Source organism: Chinchilla lanigera, unplaced genomic scaffold (genome assembly GCF_000276665.1).
Source record: "Chinchilla lanigera isolate Chin_1 unplaced genomic scaffold, ChiLan1.0 scaffold00002, whole genome shotgun sequence".
Lineage (NCBI taxonomy): Eukaryota > Metazoa > Chordata > Mammalia > Rodentia > Chinchillidae > Chinchilla > Chinchilla lanigera.
Window position 1 is genome coordinate 14,678,828 of NW_004955403.1, and position 16,916 is coordinate 14,695,743.

General features: G+C 39.1%; 1 protein-coding gene across 1 annotated transcript in view; it reads right to left on the reverse strand.

The window, feature by feature from the left end:
• Nucleotides 1–2,187: 2,187 nt before the first annotated feature.
• Dnajc10 (DnaJ (Hsp40) homolog, subfamily C, member 10) overlaps nucleotides 2,188–16,916 on the reverse strand; it is a 36,046-nt gene continuing 21,317 nt past the window's right edge. The window contains exons 13-22 of the mRNA XM_005373345.2: nucleotides 15,661–15,788; nucleotides 15,284–15,400; nucleotides 13,463–13,564; nucleotides 12,276–12,431; nucleotides 11,263–11,396; nucleotides 10,184–10,237; nucleotides 9,780–9,927; nucleotides 7,823–7,942; nucleotides 5,847–5,951; nucleotides 2,188–4,186 (exon numbers count right to left, since the gene is read on the reverse strand). Of these exons, the coding sequence (XP_005373402.1) occupies nucleotides 4,175–4,186; nucleotides 5,847–5,951; nucleotides 7,823–7,942; nucleotides 9,780–9,927; nucleotides 10,184–10,237; nucleotides 11,263–11,396; nucleotides 12,276–12,431; nucleotides 13,463–13,564; nucleotides 15,284–15,400; nucleotides 15,661–15,788 (1,076 nt within the window). The 3' untranslated portion in view covers nucleotides 2,188–4,174. The remainder of the gene's footprint in view (nucleotides 4,187–5,846; nucleotides 5,952–7,822; nucleotides 7,943–9,779; nucleotides 9,928–10,183; nucleotides 10,238–11,262; nucleotides 11,397–12,275; nucleotides 12,432–13,462; nucleotides 13,565–15,283; nucleotides 15,401–15,660; nucleotides 15,789–16,916) is intronic.

The following is a 16,916-nucleotide window of genomic DNA, read 5'->3' on the forward strand; positions in this document are numbered from 1 at the left end:
AGACACTGTGAAGGACGCTTGTTGCTTCTGTTCCCCTGTGGACACCATGAAGTATTTTCTGTGATGCCCCTCTGTTAAGCTACCCTGACTGGGAGCCAGCCGATTATGGACTGAAACCTCTACAAACTGTGAGCTGAAGAAACACTTCCCTCTTTAACTTTGGGTGCTGGGTACCTTATCTCAGTAAGAAGAAATGTAACTGAGACATTTTTTTAAAAAATCTTTTTGGCTGGGGATTATTTTGATTTTTCTTGTGTAGTCCTGTATCTTGGTGGAGAAAATCACTGGTATTTTGATAGGAGTTATAATTTTTAAGATATAAAATAATGAAATTATTGCTATTCAAAATTTCTCATCATAAGTAAGTTACTGGCAAATTAAAAGTTCTTCTGGTAACTAAAATATACTTTACAACTGTGGGTAAAACCATGTGGTACGTTTTGAATACAGCAGAGAGCAAGGACATGGTTTCCTTCCTCAAAGATGACTATGAACAGGTTTGTGGGGATTTCTTAATTAGATTTTTTAAAGTTTACTTATACATCTCACCAAAGTGAATTCTAAAATGTATTTAATTTCTGTAGCACAATAGGTTTTTCCTTTTGCGCTGCAGTTGATACAGATCTAACTTCCCAAGTCCTAAGGTGATGCCTTGGACAGCAGTGACAACCCTATGGCAGGCGTGCTGCAGTAGGCTGTCATGAAAAGCTCTAAAAGCTTCGCCATGACCAACAGACTATACGTTTTTTGATACACTGGTATTGAGTTGAGTTCTTTGGTGACTATTAGTAGGAGAAATGAACTGCTAAGGTATAAAACCATCACACTAGTTAATTTTCAAGTAATGGCTTTCGTTTCTGTAGTAAACCAAATGATATATTGTTCTTACGAGTGTGACTAGGTAACACAATACCTTTACAAATGTAATTAAAAATTTTCTCACTTCTGTAATAAAGCGGGAATTAAATGTTATTTAAGAGACAGAATTAAAGAAAGCTGAGTTTGAAACTTGAAAGGTTGAATCTAAACTTACTCAAAATCAGTGGAAAATGGCTTTTGTAATTTTCTTGCTAACTCCAGAAAGAGATGTTTTATGCATTTTTCCTGAATACATTACAGCCATCGGACTGTTTCATTACCAAATTTCAATCAGCAGTGGCTCCTGGTGTGTACGCAGTGTGTGTTCTTTGCCTTGGTGTCCTATGACTTACCTCATAACTGGAAACACGCTCACATGGGTGACGCTTTTTGCTGGTGAACCGGCTGCAGATCCACATTTCACTGTTTTACTATTTGGTAATGTAGTTATGAATAATTTCAATTTTCTAAGTTTTTAAGTTTCTAATTTCATTTGTTCCAAAACTAATGCTCCCTTTGGCATTAGGGGTTGAAGCCAGGGCTCTGCACATGTGAGGTACATCCCTGGCCTTTTAAAAAATTTTAAGATAGGCTCTCACCAACTTACCAAGGCCAGGCTCAAATTTGTGACCCTCCTGCCTGAGGCTCTGGGTGGCTGAGATTACACGCTTGCACCATCATACCTGGCTATCCACTCTTCTTTTTAAATTTTAAGCCTCTCAAAGACTTCAGAATAGCAGCTGTTCAGGGTAGAGTTCTGTACTAGTGGTTAATTGACCAATTTTCTGTGGAGGTTAAGAAGGTCCTTTTTGTGGGTTATTATTTTCAGGACCACAGGTTCTAGGTAATGTATGCAAACAACTAATGAATCAAGTGGTTCACAGCATTCATGGATTTAGTACTGACATGGGTTAGTCTGGCATTAGCCTTTGGTCATAATTCTTTTTCTTTTTGTCATTTTTGAGACAGGCTCTTGCTATGCAGTTCAGGCTGGCCTTGAGCTCACTTTGTAGCCCAGGCTGGCCTCAAATTTAGAATGACCCTCCTGCCTCAGCCTCCTCAGTGCTGGGGTTATAGGCATGCGCCACCACACCCAGAGGTCATAATTCTTTTATCTCACAAAAATACCCTGCTATTCACAAAGGGACTGAATGACAGTAAGAGAAACTGAACACAACAGTGGTAAGTAGAAACATGACTCAAGCCAGTGAATCCACATTTTTATACTTAGGCTTTGTGGTTTGGCCTAAATTTTATCATTTTTACTAAAAACAGACATTCACTAGAAGAACTGGGGTGTATTTAAAAACTTTCAGTACATGTATAAAGTAGAATATTAACAGAAAGATTTAATCTTCAGGGTTAATTTTATTATACAGATCTCATTTAAGAAAATTAAGACTCATCTTGTTTAACTTTTGCATTATTCTTAACAGTCATGATGTAATGAATGTACCCAATTTAAGACATTTGGTTTTGCGGGCAAATTAAGGATGAACTAATGTTACAAAAAAATTGATAAAATATTTAACTTAAAAATGCTGCTCTCCTGTTACGCATTTTATTCAACTAATGCCTTTGTAAATACACTGTCCATAGAAAATATAGCACTCTCTTTTAGCTTTACAACTGATTCCACAGGCACATAACCAGTACTTATTACTTACTGCCTGAAATGCTTCTCCGTGTTGGAACGGAGCGTGTAGGTAGTGATTTCATCCTGGGGTTCTGTGACAGAACTGTGAGTCAGACTCAGGAGACGTGGCCCGTGCTCAGACGGCTCTGCACTTGCTGCGTGGCCTGCAGGTAACCGCAGTGTAAGCTTCGCGCACGTTTCCCAGGCCCTCTGGAGCCAATCCACCTGGGGGTTTGTGTAGACTCCAACCACATTTTAAGAATTTATAGATTTTAAGAAGTTTAATAAGTGGAAGGCTTTTTATCATGAATAGTATTTCAAAAAGTTGGTGTTAAAAGTGGAAACTGTTGCACATGTATGAAGCAGAATGTGAGACATGGGAGTTGTCGGTATAAAGAAAAAGATGGGAAAGACCATGTATGCGGCTGTTACCCTTGGTACACAGGCCAGCTATACAGTAACCTGTAGGAGGAAATGCCGGGAGCAGGGTAAAGTGATAAAAACAAGTAAAACTCTTCCAAACTCTTCCCAGTGTTTGGAAAATGCAAAGTGTTTTTATTCATTAACCTCTTGGTAAGTTGAAATTTTTAGCATTCTATCCACTGAAGTATAACTGAACAGCTAGAGGTTATAGTCACAGTTTTGTGGAAATGCAAAGAAATTTTGTGATGTTTTGAATCAAAACCACTCAGAAACTAAAAGACCCCATTTTAGATAGATATACTTCATTTTCTTATAAAAATAACTTCAGTTATGCCAACATTTATCTGAAAAAGGCAGCCTCTGACATGAGGTTAGTGAATGGAACAACCACAGTATCAGTATGAACTACAGTAAAACAAATCTATACAATTGTTTTTCCTACTTGAATAATGAATAGACTGGAGTGGAAAACCATAGCTATGGAAAAATCAATGTAAATAAATAGAAAACTCAGACAGCAAGTATGTAAATATTAGGAAGATGCCTCAAAAATATGAACTGTCAGTGGGAAAAGAAAAGTAATTTCAGAAACGAAATGCACACACACTTTGAAAACACAGAACTCTACCTACTATGTGGTGATTCAAAGGCCCGTTTGCTCACTGGGAACTTATCTCCCTCGGGCTTTTCTGGGTGGCTAAGGCGGTCTGTAAGATATTTATACTTACAGCTGCACAAAAATTTCTCAATTGCAAAAGATAACCCCTCAACTTTTAAAGCAAAATGGAGAATTTCTTCACTACAAAACAGCATGAAAGTAGGGCATTTATTTATTTGACTATATCTGAGTGCTTTTGATAATCAAGTTACAGGCTCATGGTAGAGCCAGACATCAAAACATTTCCAGGAGTCAGCATCGAGGCCTATGGACTGAATTTGGCTTGTACTCTATTTTTGGATGGCCCTGAGCTAAAAATGGATTTTTATATTTTTAAAAAGCATCATTAAAAACAATAAAGCAGTGACAAAGAAACAAATACAGTCCACAAAACCTAAAATATTGTGACCTGTCCTTTTCCAAAAAAGTCCGCAGACCTCTCATTGTATCAATGTTGTATAGACTTCAGGCAGTGCAGTTATTATCAGTACAAAAAAATGTCCATTAACTTCGACCATGAATGTAATTCACATTCTTAAAAGCCATCTTCTGATGATATTTTTCAGAGTCTTTTCAATTTTCCTTCATCTTCAACATCATCAAAGTTCATCCTGTATTAGTAATATAAAGGTATTCAAACGTTCAGTTTACAATGTTTAAAGTATGGTACAATATAAGCTAATCAACATTTTGCCTTTTCAGAAACATTTATGGCTCTTGTATTTAGTAGATCATCACATAAAACACCTGCCTAACATGAAAAAGAAAAGGAAATCTTGCAGTCTCTAACTGCCCATAGCAGAAACAAAAAATATGTTTTACAAGGGTACCTTGGTTCATGAACTTACTTTGTTACACAATTCTGGCTACAAACCAAATTGGATGAGAACCAATGAAATTTCCCCATATAAACATGGTTCCCTAACCATTATACCTAACTACTGAACTTGATTCAATTTGCAACTAGAACTGCGGAAAGAATTAAGTCTGTGAACTGATGTACTGTTGTATATCCTTTCTCAGTTGTATCTAGTATGTTCCTTAACGTGATTTCAGTTAATGATATTCTGGGTTTAGGACTATTGCTTTTTTCAAATACTTAACGTGAAATAGTCACAAACTTGCAAATAATTTGAAAAGATACAGCCCAAACAATAAAAAACATGTTTGCTCAGTAAATCAGGAAAACACACATTCATAACTATCCCTTCCCTATTTTTAAGATTTGAATAAAATGGGAAGCAAACTGAGCAACTTCCTCTGCTGGGGTCTGAGCTCTGAACTGGGTGACAGCAGCTTGGATTCGAACGTGCTGCCATAAAACCACGTTGCTTTAGCCCTCTCCAGAGGCTTCTGGCTTACACAGTGAGAAGCCAAGAGACTTCACCATGCCTGCATTAAATCCCATTCGTACACGGACTTGCTGGTCTCAGTATGTCCTAGAATGACACTGATTTATTTAAAAAAGGAAACAACTGAATGGGTTTCTGAGGAATAGTAAGAATTAAACTGATTAAAAATCCAAGGAGGGAGATGAATATGAGTTTCTACTATACTGAGAAAAAAGGAGTACCTGTTACCTGAACTGTATTTAGTATATAACTTAATGCTTTCTTTACATTTGAACGAAATTTAATGGCCATAAATGACTATTTTTTTATAATTTACATGTTACATACCATAAAATTCCTGCAGAAGAAAGCAGTTTTTATGTATTTAGAGTTGTACAACTATCATAAAAATCTAAGTTTAGAACATTTTACACACTGCAAAAAGAAATTTTTTACACATCAGTGGTCGCCCCAATTTCTGCTCTTTTCTACCTCACTCCGACAACCACTAATCCACCTCCTGTCTTTATGGATGAGTCTGTCCTGAACATTTCACACAAATAGCATCCTATAACACGGTAGCACGGGCGGCGCCGCACTCCTTTCTGGGGCTGAAGAACACCCCATAGTACCAGACGGGTACACCACGTTTTGTTCAGAAGTGGACGGACAGCTGCATTTTCATTTCTTAGTATCATGAATGCTGCCGCTGCGCACATCTGTGTGGATGCTTCTGTACTGAACCTCATCACTGTTTTTTGTAAAATGGTTTTACTTGCACGTATCGGTAAGCATTTCTGTGTTTAGAGGCTGTACTCTGATTGTCTTTATTTCCCAAAGTAGAAAATTCTGACTATTTTCTGAGCCTCACGCTACACGTAATGCATAATAAAAACACATTTCTATAACTCTGCCAGTCAGTTCTAAGTTTTGTTCTTACCTTGTTTCTCTTTTCTTGATTTTGGAGTGTTTCCAATTTTCCTTGAATGAAGGCAGCAATTGTCTTTGCATCTCTAGCACTTACATGCTCTTCCCAAATACTTCTCTAAAATTAAAAACACTCCTGTCATGTTTTGATTAAGCATGTAAATGATGACATTTCCATGTAACCACCTGACTAAATATGCTTTAAAGTTCTTTTGTTCCAAAACTTGAAGTGTTTGAAATTCAAATTTCTTCAAGGAAATGCTGGAAAAGCACAGTTAAGCCATCCCTGAAATAAACGCACTATGGGAATGTAAAACAATTCCTGGGAAAAACAGCACCCACTTCAAAAGCCTCGAGCACATGTGAAATGGATACGCAAAGCTGCCCACACAGGCTGGGATCTCTAAGAGGCAGTACCCTGGCAGAACCCTGCCCAGCTGCAGCAATGGAGGCTGGGAGGACCCATCCTTGGTGCCCAGACACGGGGCAGGTCCGTGTCCCACTCTGCTTGTTCTGGCTCTCCAGCTGCCAGTTTCCTTCCGGCGTGAAGCCTGCCCCAAGCTGCATGTGCTACAATTACTGTTTTTTAACGGTGTGTCACAGCCTGCTTGCTTTGTACTTGCAATTACTCCAGTCTTTGCTGTGCTTTTGGCCTGTAGGGTCTGGACTCCTGGATCACCCACCTTCACGCACAGGGACGCCTGCTCCTAACTTGTCCTTTGTGTTCTGCACACAGAGGAACACCCTCTTCTCCAACCGCTCCCTCTGTGGCCTGGTCAATTCTGCGTTCATTATACTGATACTTGCCTAGTATCCACTGACCTGAGTAAGACCCCAGTGCCACCTGTTTCTCAGCTCCGAAAACTGGAAGATAGAGCTCCTGAGCCAGAGGAGGGACAATTCAGGCACTCTGCCAGTACTGTGCTGTTTGTGCCTCAGGCTGTTCTTAAGACAGGAGTAACTTCTTAGCAAATCCAACAACTTCAGTGAGAAACCTAGATCTGTGACAATCTTAGATTGCTGAAATTGGTCACTTAATGTTTTTTTTTTCAGACAGGGTCTCACTATGTAGTTCAGGCTGGCCTTAAACTCACTATATAGCCTGGCCTGGCCTGGCCTCAAACTCTCGGTGTTTCTCGTGCCTCAGCCTTCTGAGTGCTGGGATTACAGGTGTGTACTACCACACCAAGGCCTAATTTCTCTATTTAAAAATACGTTAGAATTGTCAACAAATAATCAGATCTTCACCTGACGTTCTTCCTCAAAAAGTGTAACACATTAGAAATTATTTACTTTGAATGTTTTACCAGAAAACATTCAAATATCAAAGTTCTATCGAAGTCTTGTTTTTTCACTTGGGAAGTTAGCAACCATCACGAGTTAGCCATTATACTGGGTAGAAGACACAGTCTGTGTATCACGGACCACAGAAAGGGCTCGTCATCTCCATTTTGTTGAGACCCTTTGGTGTAGAGCTGTACTATTTACTGGAGAAAAAGCACATTGCTAGGATTTCCCAAAAGCAACAGTAATTGAACCGAAGGACCCTAACTTTATGTTGTAATCTAAATCTCTAATAAGGTAAGTGCTCAGTTACTAAGGCTGAAAATATTGTAAAAGTATTAACTTTTTTCTCTTCAAGGAAAAACTTAAAAAGAAGTACCTATTTATTCTATAAAAAGTAAAAAATACAGAACTTCATAGAAAACATTTACCTTGTAGTCACCACTTACTAGTAGCTTATCAAGTTTATGTTGATGAGTAAAAAAATTTTAAGGCAACTGAGGAGTCCATCAATCAATCACAAGACAGAAAACCTTTCTACGCACGCCTGGTGTGAATGTAATTAAAAAGCTTGTTTCAATAATGTGCAGTAATACAAAAAATGACAACGGCAGAAGGAACTAGAAAAAAAGTACCAGCGTGCAAACGAATCTCCTCCTGCGCCTGGCCCGCGCGGTAAGGAGCCCGAGGAAAGCGCGCACTCACCTTCGCCCTGTCGTAGGTGTAAAGCTTCACGGTCGGGTAGGCTCTGACCCCGGCTTTCTGGCAGGTCTGGCCAAAAGCCTGGCAGTCTACCTTCCCAGCTTTCACTCTTCCTTTAACCATCTGGGAGAAAAAAATGTTTTGCCATTTTCTGACACACTATTTTGACAACTACAGCACAGTATGATCTAAAATATTTCAAATTTTTATATATTTAAGAATTTATTTTAGAAACTCAGATTTGAACCTTCTAATTCAATCAGTATTGCTTCCAGGCCTTTTCTGGGCCTTTAAGCTTCCCCTGCCACCTCTCAAACAGCAAATACACTCTTCTTCCTCAGCAAGAACACTGGGAAGTGACTGCCACAACTGCCAAGCACTCCTCGTCGACCACACTGTCTTCTCTGTGGGAGGGTGCTCCAGCCAACCCTTCCAGAAAGTGCCAAACTCGCAGTCATGCTGCAATTCTTGTCTCAAATACTTTCTGTGGAATCTTCTGTCTCTCCCTAGTGTGACTCCTGACCACTCTTTTGCTCAAGTTCTGGCCTTGTTGTAATTTCATTATTGCAGTTATCCTACTGCAATATCCTAAGGCATCGTTTACTTGCCTTACACCTTTCCTCTAGTTAAAAAGCGTCATGTTTGGAAGCAGATTTCACTATTTTCATCTCTGTAGCCCTAGCACCTAGCAGAATGCCTTTGCTTGATGGGTAGGATTTGCTCAATGAATGATTCTTCTCATATGCAGTAATTTTCTGCTATAGTTAAAACGCACTTGCATCACGAAGTTGGTAGCTACGTTAGCTCTTAGTATAGGAAGGCATAGCATACTGTCAGAATTACCTGACAGGAAGAAAGCACAGAAAAATTTTAGCAGGAGTGAGTAACTTCTTATCTGAAGGACCACTAAGTAACTATAATCATTTATTGCTTGTAGGAGTTTTAAAAAAAAAATCCCCCTGCTAAAATTCATTCCTGTGGTTGGGATGCTAAGCTGCCTGGACTGGAGGAACTGGCGCTGACTTCTCCCCTCCTGTCAGTGCTGTGTCTGTTGATGACTGACTTAGGCAAACAAGGAAGCTATCCATCTGACTGCATCATCAATACGCCTCCCATGACCGTAGAACACCAAACAGTTAGTGAGTAAATGTACTCTGTTCAGCTTTAAAAGCAGGCGCTTAGGCAGTGGGGATACAATGACAGATAAGACATGGAACCTAAGCTCGAAACCTCTGTACAAGCCCAGTGACGGGGGAGTGTACGCTGGCAAGGTGACGCTGATTACACCACAAGGGCAGAGGTCACCCAAGCAATGGCATGGAGCTGTATTTTGCAAGATGAGGAAAAAAATCCAGATAGCCAGATTAAAGACGGCATTTTAAAGAGGAAGCAGCACACACATAGAGATTTGTGTTTAGAAAACCTGTGCCCAGAATGTGAGGGACAGAGAAGAAGCTGAATGGCCTGAAGTGGCAGAGACTCAAATCAGAGACCTGAGGCCAGCGGGCACCTCTGAAGAAATGTTAATGAGTAGATCTAGCAAGATCACCAGGGCGGCCCTGAGCACGAAGACTGGCAGTTGAGGTCTAAGTGAGAGGTGAGGAGGGCTTGAAAGAAAGGCTGGCACGGAGATGGAGACAGATCCGAAAGGCATTCGGAAGCAGAAGCGGCAGGATCTAGTGGCTGCCGAGGGCAGCAGACAGCGTTCATGACGAGCAAAGGAAACAGGAGGGAAAAGAATACTTCTGACTTTTATTGCTAGGCGGACGATAATATCATCAACAAAGATGTTAGCTAGGACTTTTATTTAAAAAGCGAATCTATAAAGGTTAAAGTCAAATGGAATATGGTTTTTAAAAATTCAGGACTAAATTAAGAATTATTAAATTCACTATTTTATCTGATTATTACAATAAATGTATCACTGCAGCTTATATTTGAGCAGACAGGTAGGACTTACCCTAGCCAAGAGCTCAAACTCTGGAGCAAAATTTTGGCAAGGTCCACACCAAGGTGCATAGAAATCTACCACCCAGTGGTTTTTCCCGTGTAGAACTTTTTCACTGAAAGTCTGAGGTGTCAAATCTGTGGATACTTGAGGTAAAAATCTGTAGCAAGAGATAAAGGTAACTTTTCATTATACAAAACCAAAGCAAACATCAAATGCAACACTGCAAGACCACGTTAAAAATGATTCCAAGTGTATTAAGGTAGTAACACTTTACCTCTGTCTTGGTAAATACAATCCTCTAATAAGTAGTTTAAATGCTAGACACTTAAACTACAGAAAATTTAACTACAGACGGAAGGTAAATAGCTTTGAATCCATTTTATATAATGATAACATATATTTTAATTACTTACCCTAGACCCCAGATTCTTAGGGAATAAGCATCTCTATTCCAACCATTGTAACTACTGAAAAAAAAAAAAAATTAAGTTGTAAGTAATATTTTCTATTATTGGGTATGTTCAGAAAACAATCTTACAGTAGGTAGCGTTAAAGAAGTTAGCTGACCTCACCTGGTATATCACTTCTTAGATATATTTAATTCAAATACTGGTCACATGGCTTGTGAACATACTTTCTCCATGTTTGTATTTGGTCTTTCTGGGCAACCATGCGTGCATTTGGGTGTGCACTGGGCACTAAACCCAGGGCCTCACACATGTTAAGAAGGCACTAGACCCTCAGCCCAAGTCTTTGTGTATCTTTTCTGCTCCAGATAAGCTGGAATGTCTGGCTGCCTGTTGGACATATCCTGCAGACTTAGGTGAACTTCAAAAGTCTTAATCTCCAAGACTAGTTTCTGAACTTGTATTCAGGTTGTTACTGTCTGTCAAGTTCCCATGCAGTTTTAAAAGACTGTCATATCAAAAACTACCTCAAAAAGGCAGGTTTTCATGATTTCCTCAGTTATCATCTGTTGATTCTTAAAATCCACAAATCACTTTTACTGCATTAATAACACTCATCCTACTCTACCTTAGACTTGAGAATTCTGCTTGAAAAACTAAGTGGTGGTGTGGAAACAGCGCGGGCCCTGGGACAGTCTCAGGCCCTCGGCCCAGCTTTAACCCTAAGCAGGTGTGTGACCTTGGAGTATTTCCTAAGTGCTGCTGAACGCCCTTCGCTGTCGTAGTAGGAAAGGCTGAAACTCCTTCCTCAGAGTAAATGTGAAGACGTGTGGGAATAATGTGAGTGAAGATCTGCTGCGGCAGAGCATGGGACAGGAGATAGACATTTGATGTCAGCGTTCTTCCATCTTCTTGATGAGACTCACTTTCTGACCAGTCCCACTGTTAGTTCTCCCTTACCTTCTGCAGCGCTCATTAACACTACCTGAAAGACGGTGTGCTCCCAGCATCTGCTTAGCTTTTAGTCAGAATAACTAGAATTAAGTCACTGTAATAAATGGCTTCAAATTTGAGAGGATACTTACTGATACTGATAGCCTTTATTTGATTTTTGGGGATAAAATCTTATCTCAGGGTATCTCTGAACATTTTCTTGCTCACAGAAAGAATGATACTGTTGGCAGTCTACACTGCCCACGCTGATCAGTCCATTTAATGTCTGTAAAAGAGGAAACTGGTAGTGATTAAAAGGAAATACCCTCCAGGGCTTTTCATGTTTGTAATAAAGAACTGGTCACTGTGAAATGGTTATTATTTACCAGTGACCATACCCAAATAACAAGTCACAATTTTAAAAATACTAATGGATCTGAAATCTAATGCTGTAATTAATAACAGAATTACTGCAGAGTAAATATACTTCATTTATTACCTGGGAAACAGAAACCAGAACTCTGTTAAAAACCAAAAACTAATGAAGCTCTTTGCAATGATAGTTTAAATAAATACTCTTAAAGTAGGGGTAAGGATTACATGTAATCCTTTGACTCACACTCAAATTACAAAACTTTATTGAAAAGGGTGAAAAGTTACAATTTTAAGCATTAGGACACTAGAAAGCACTCTGACTCTTAAGTTCCCTTTTTATCTTAGAAATGAATATTACATGCATTTTCTACTCTGGCAGTTAAATAATTTCCAAGCATTCATAATTTCTACCACTGTGCTTATTTGCAGGACATTTCTACATAGAACTGTTTTGCTGGTAAAGACTACTTTTTTTGTAAAGTTCCACAATACTGCGATGAAGTGATATTTAAATTCGGAAGAAAAAGTGGCACAAAAATTTAAATAGAAAATGAAAGGGTTTTTGGTTGACGTTGGTAACAATTTAGTCAAAATTGATGCACATGAGAAAGGCTAAACTACACAGTCAAGCTGATGGAAACCGAGGTAGAGTCTTAATGAGGTAGAGTCGTACTCAGGGCTGTTGTTAAGTAATTATCTGAGTTCGTTAATCTCAGTTTCACAAACAAGTCTGTGAAATAAACCTTCCTTAGTGAGTGGTCAGGACTGAAAAGACGTGGTTTCACCGTACCCGAGCCATTCTTTTCCATTCTGGCATCAGGACTTGACAGGGGTGACACCACGGGGAATAGAAATCAACCATCCAGACCTCGTCGTGCTTTCTCTGTTTAACCAGTTCGCTGAACGTGGTGGGTGTAAGAGAGACCACCGAAGGGTTTCTAAGATCCTAAAGAGAACAAATGACTGTTAGTAGATACAAAAAGAGTTGTTCACAGAGTCCTGGGAAGGTCCTGCTTTACAGAAATGAAAAGATGCTTGAACATATTTAAAGGAAATCTTGTGAACTGTTTCAAAAAATGAAAATTGTAGCTGGGCGTGGTGGTGCATGCCGGTAATCGCAGCAGTTGGCGGGCGAGGCAGGAGGACGGCCACGAGTTCGAGGCCAGCCAAAACTACACAGAGAAACCCTGCCTTACGAAAACAACAACAAAAATGAAAGTCACCAATTTTCTCTTTGGATTTCGCCCTTGGGTCTATCACTGAAACCAACGTAGGCTGGCTAGAGAGGCTTTTATTAAGATTAGGAGTAGACAATAAAAGAGTTCTCAGAGCTGCTCAGCTGTTCGCACAGGTCAGAGTTCTGCTCTCTGTCCAAGAATGACTGGTTTGGAAATGACCCTTAATTACTCATGGAACAGAACGGCTACTGTCTCTTTTTATTTTCTTTTTGAGATTCCGACTGGAGCTACTGCACAACCTCTCTAGAGACCACGGTTCCAAGTGCTGCTGTAATGAAGCCTCAGCTAATGATACGCAGGTGACTAAAGGGAGGCGAATGTCACTGGGAAAGCAAAAAACAATCAAACACTGCCTCAGAGAAGGAGGGACAGGCGCACAGGACTGAGTAAAATGGAGAGGAAAGGGCAGTGTTAAGCGAGTTTCCCATCTTTCCTAGGAGGCCTGGGACTGCTGCTGTGGCCCCGGCCCTCCTGAGCTAACTACAGCAGGTGTGGCAGAGACTGATGGGCTTGTTGCTGTGTGCGCAGGGCAGGAAGCGGCAAAACTGGAGGTATAAACAGAATTACATCTATTCAATAGTTGTGTCCCTTGGTACAAGGCAATATACTAGGTTACACAGACTTGAAATTTTAGATTTTTCCTTTTCAGGAAATAACATGTTGGCATGAAACAGTCATTGAAGGTATACATATAAACAGAAGGGTTTCTAGTCACATGTTTCTGTTCACAGGAAAATACCTCTATGAACTCCAAGATCTGTTCAGCAGAGTGATGGCCTTCGTACTCATGAATACTGGACTGGTTGAATACCACCGTCGTTGGATAAGCCTGAATATTATACTGTGAGGGAGGAGAATACAGATTCACCAAAGATGTTATATATGATACCTATTTCTTTCCATTTTATAAGGAGCTTCTCCAAGTAACAACAATCAGATCTGATAACCCCACTGCTAAATTTTTGGTGACTAAAAATTTTAGCATAGACATATTCAGCCAAGAAAATGGATTCACAGTTGTTCCGATCACACCTGATCCTTACTTTAGGTACGTCATTAACCACAGATATCAAAGGTATTAAAGAAGGTAAATGCATGAGTAATTGCATGCTTGCTCCCCTTTTTCTGAACCGAAGAAAGTATAAAAAACAGGTTTGTATTTCATAATTTTTGAAATCACAAGACAAACCCTTAATTTTTCTGAAAGTAGATGATGCAAGAGCATAAAATAGAATAAATAATATGTATAAGACTGTATTTTAGGTTGAAGAAATATGAATTATGCCTTAAGAATGTGGCCATGTTTTGTTCTTCATTAAAGAGTCTTTGTGGTACAAAATATTTAATTTCCACTGCAGAATTAATATAGGTATTGGCCCAAGATGTACAGTATATTTCTGAAGTTTTTATTTTTTATGAAGTTATAAAGATTTTCTATGGCTGAACTTTATACTCTTAAGAGGATAAGCACAAATTAGCAAACTGCAACCTTTGAGGAGTCATAAATAATTTTAGAAAAAAAATGCAACAACAGAGTTCCGAAAAAATGTGCAAATTCAAATAATTCATTAGATTAATAAAATAGTAAGTAAAATTTATTAAGTGTTTACAATGTGTCAAATACTAACCTTACTGTTTCTCGTTTATTTCTCACAATTTTGTCCATGAGTTAAAATTACAAAACCTACTTCACAGATGAGAAAACAATTACGGAGAAGCCAAGTGACTTGGTCAAGGTGAACCAATCAGTGAGTAGCAACTAATCAATAAGCAGTGAATCTGATCCCCTATTTTACACCCTTATACTTATTGTATTAGTGCTACTTAATGATCTGAGATAAAAGGTAGAAAATGTAAAGGAATTCAAATGAGATAATTATTGTTTATCACAATTTTTCATCTTTGGTTGGCATTTATTTTTCAAAGACACCTACAGAACATTAGAAACCAAAGGCTGTTTTCTTTTTAAAAAACTTATTTTAATAACATTTCCTGCATGTTGAAAATAAAAGAGTATAATCTGGCCAAGTACCTACACATCTCTCCCCTGTATTCAACAACAACTAGCTCCAGGCAGACTGTGACGTTCTCTCCCTGCCCACACATGCTGAGATCCAGACTGCAAGCCCATGGTGCCAGCGAGCTTGCACCTCTGTCACTGCAGTTCTCATCACTTCAGGACTGATTTTTGGTTAATGCCAATAGTATTTAGAAGCAGTATTATAGATCTTCATCAAAGTGTAACATTGGAGCTGAGGACTAGAAAGTATTTGTTTGCCTATGAAAATATTTTCATGTAAACAAAGGTTTCAAAATGTTTGATCACTGTTTTTCTGTTAACTTTATACTTAGAAGACAACTGTAAGGAAAACTAAAGACAATTATAGACTGCCCAAAAGGTAAGATAAATAAACATGAACTACTCACCTGATTTCTCCATTTACTTAAGGTATTACCTAGACAGCCAAGCAGTATCTGCCTTGCTTTAATATTAAGATGCTTAAAAGTTTCTATTTTACACAAATATTAACTCAAGTCTATTTGCTATACTTTGCCTTACCATGTTACAGAGCCCTTCGTGGACTGTGCAGTCTAGGGTACCAAATCTCAGCTGACCATAAAGGAGTGTGGATGCCTTCCGTAACTCTGGCAGTAAAGCCTGGCAGGGTGGACACCACTAAAACACAAAAGAGCATTCATAAGCAACGAGCCAACTTAAGGAAATATTCCCATCACTTCTGTAGTAACCTGCTCAGTAAGACAACTGTGCTTCCTGGTCTACCTTCTGGTCTACCTAACTCTCTGCAGGGCTACTCATCTCAGTGCTCACTTGGGAGTTTATCTAATAGTGGCTCAACATCATTTACAAACTTCTTTCTGCCATGACAAGAGAAAACACAGTATAGTATTAAAATCTGACAGATAAAAATAACTTACAGGGGCAAAAAAATCAACCAGCCATGGTTCTTTGTCACTGGATGGAAAATTTTGAGGTCCAAGTGTGGTAACATGGGAATTAACACTTTCTTTGGCAAAGGCAAGTATATCATATAAAATCTTCTTTCCTGTGAAATTAAGTAAAAGCAAGATTAAAGTCCATAATCTGTATTTACATAGAAACATTTAAAAGTTCTTGTACTCAAACTATAAGATGAACTTATAAACAAATTGATTTTGCTATAATTTTGGTGTTTTTGCATTCTTTATTTGTAGATGGTTTTGCTACCAGCAGTACCCTTTTCTTGAACACTCTTGTGTATCTTGGCCTCATCAAAACATTAAGATCTCTGTGAAATGCTCCAATATCAGAGGTAGAACAATCTCTTCGCTATAATGACTTAGAATTCTTCATGCTGTTACTATGGCCTAACTGCTCTACCAGCTTCAACTTATTAGCAAATGAACAGTGGGAAACTGTACCTGAATAGTGTACGAACTTTGCAAAGACAAGACCTAAACTGAGGCCAAGTTATTTTCCCCCAAACTTGCTCCTTTTCTCACTTCTCCTGCTTGGCAACGACATAACCCCATCAATCAGGTGCCTAAATAAGATCCCCCCGAGTGATCCTTGCCTTGCTTGTCTGCTCTTGTATCATAACTCCATTCAGCCAGGCGTGGTGGCACACGCCTGTAATCCCAGCACTCAGGAGGCTGAGGCACGAGGATCGTTGTGAGTTTTGAGGCCAGCCTGGGCTATAAAGCGAGTTCAAGACCAGCATGCACTGCATAGTGAGACCTTGCCTCCAAAAGATACACACAACACAAACTCCTTTCAGTCAATCTCTTACCAGGTCTCCAACTCTGCTGCCACTGCCTGAACTCACCCTGGCCTACTGCAATAGCCATGCTGGCATTTCTATCCCCAGCTCTCCCTAATTAATCCATTTTCTACACCACTAGCGGAATCCACCTAAAAGTATCAATCTTATCGTACTGTTTACTTGCTTAAATGCCTCTAATAATTTACCACTGCCTAAAAAATATTCTTGTTGGCAAATAATATCTTTTTCAACCAGAGCACAATTTATTTTCTCAAGTGCCCTTTGATTCATTTATTCAGCAGTCAAAATTAAGTATCTGTCAGGCCTGTTTTAAATAGTAAAAATGAAAATGAAGTTCTCTTTAGTTCACAGCCCAGCAGAAGAAACACATTTCACAACTATATGGAGATAGACAGTATTGTGCTGTCCTGC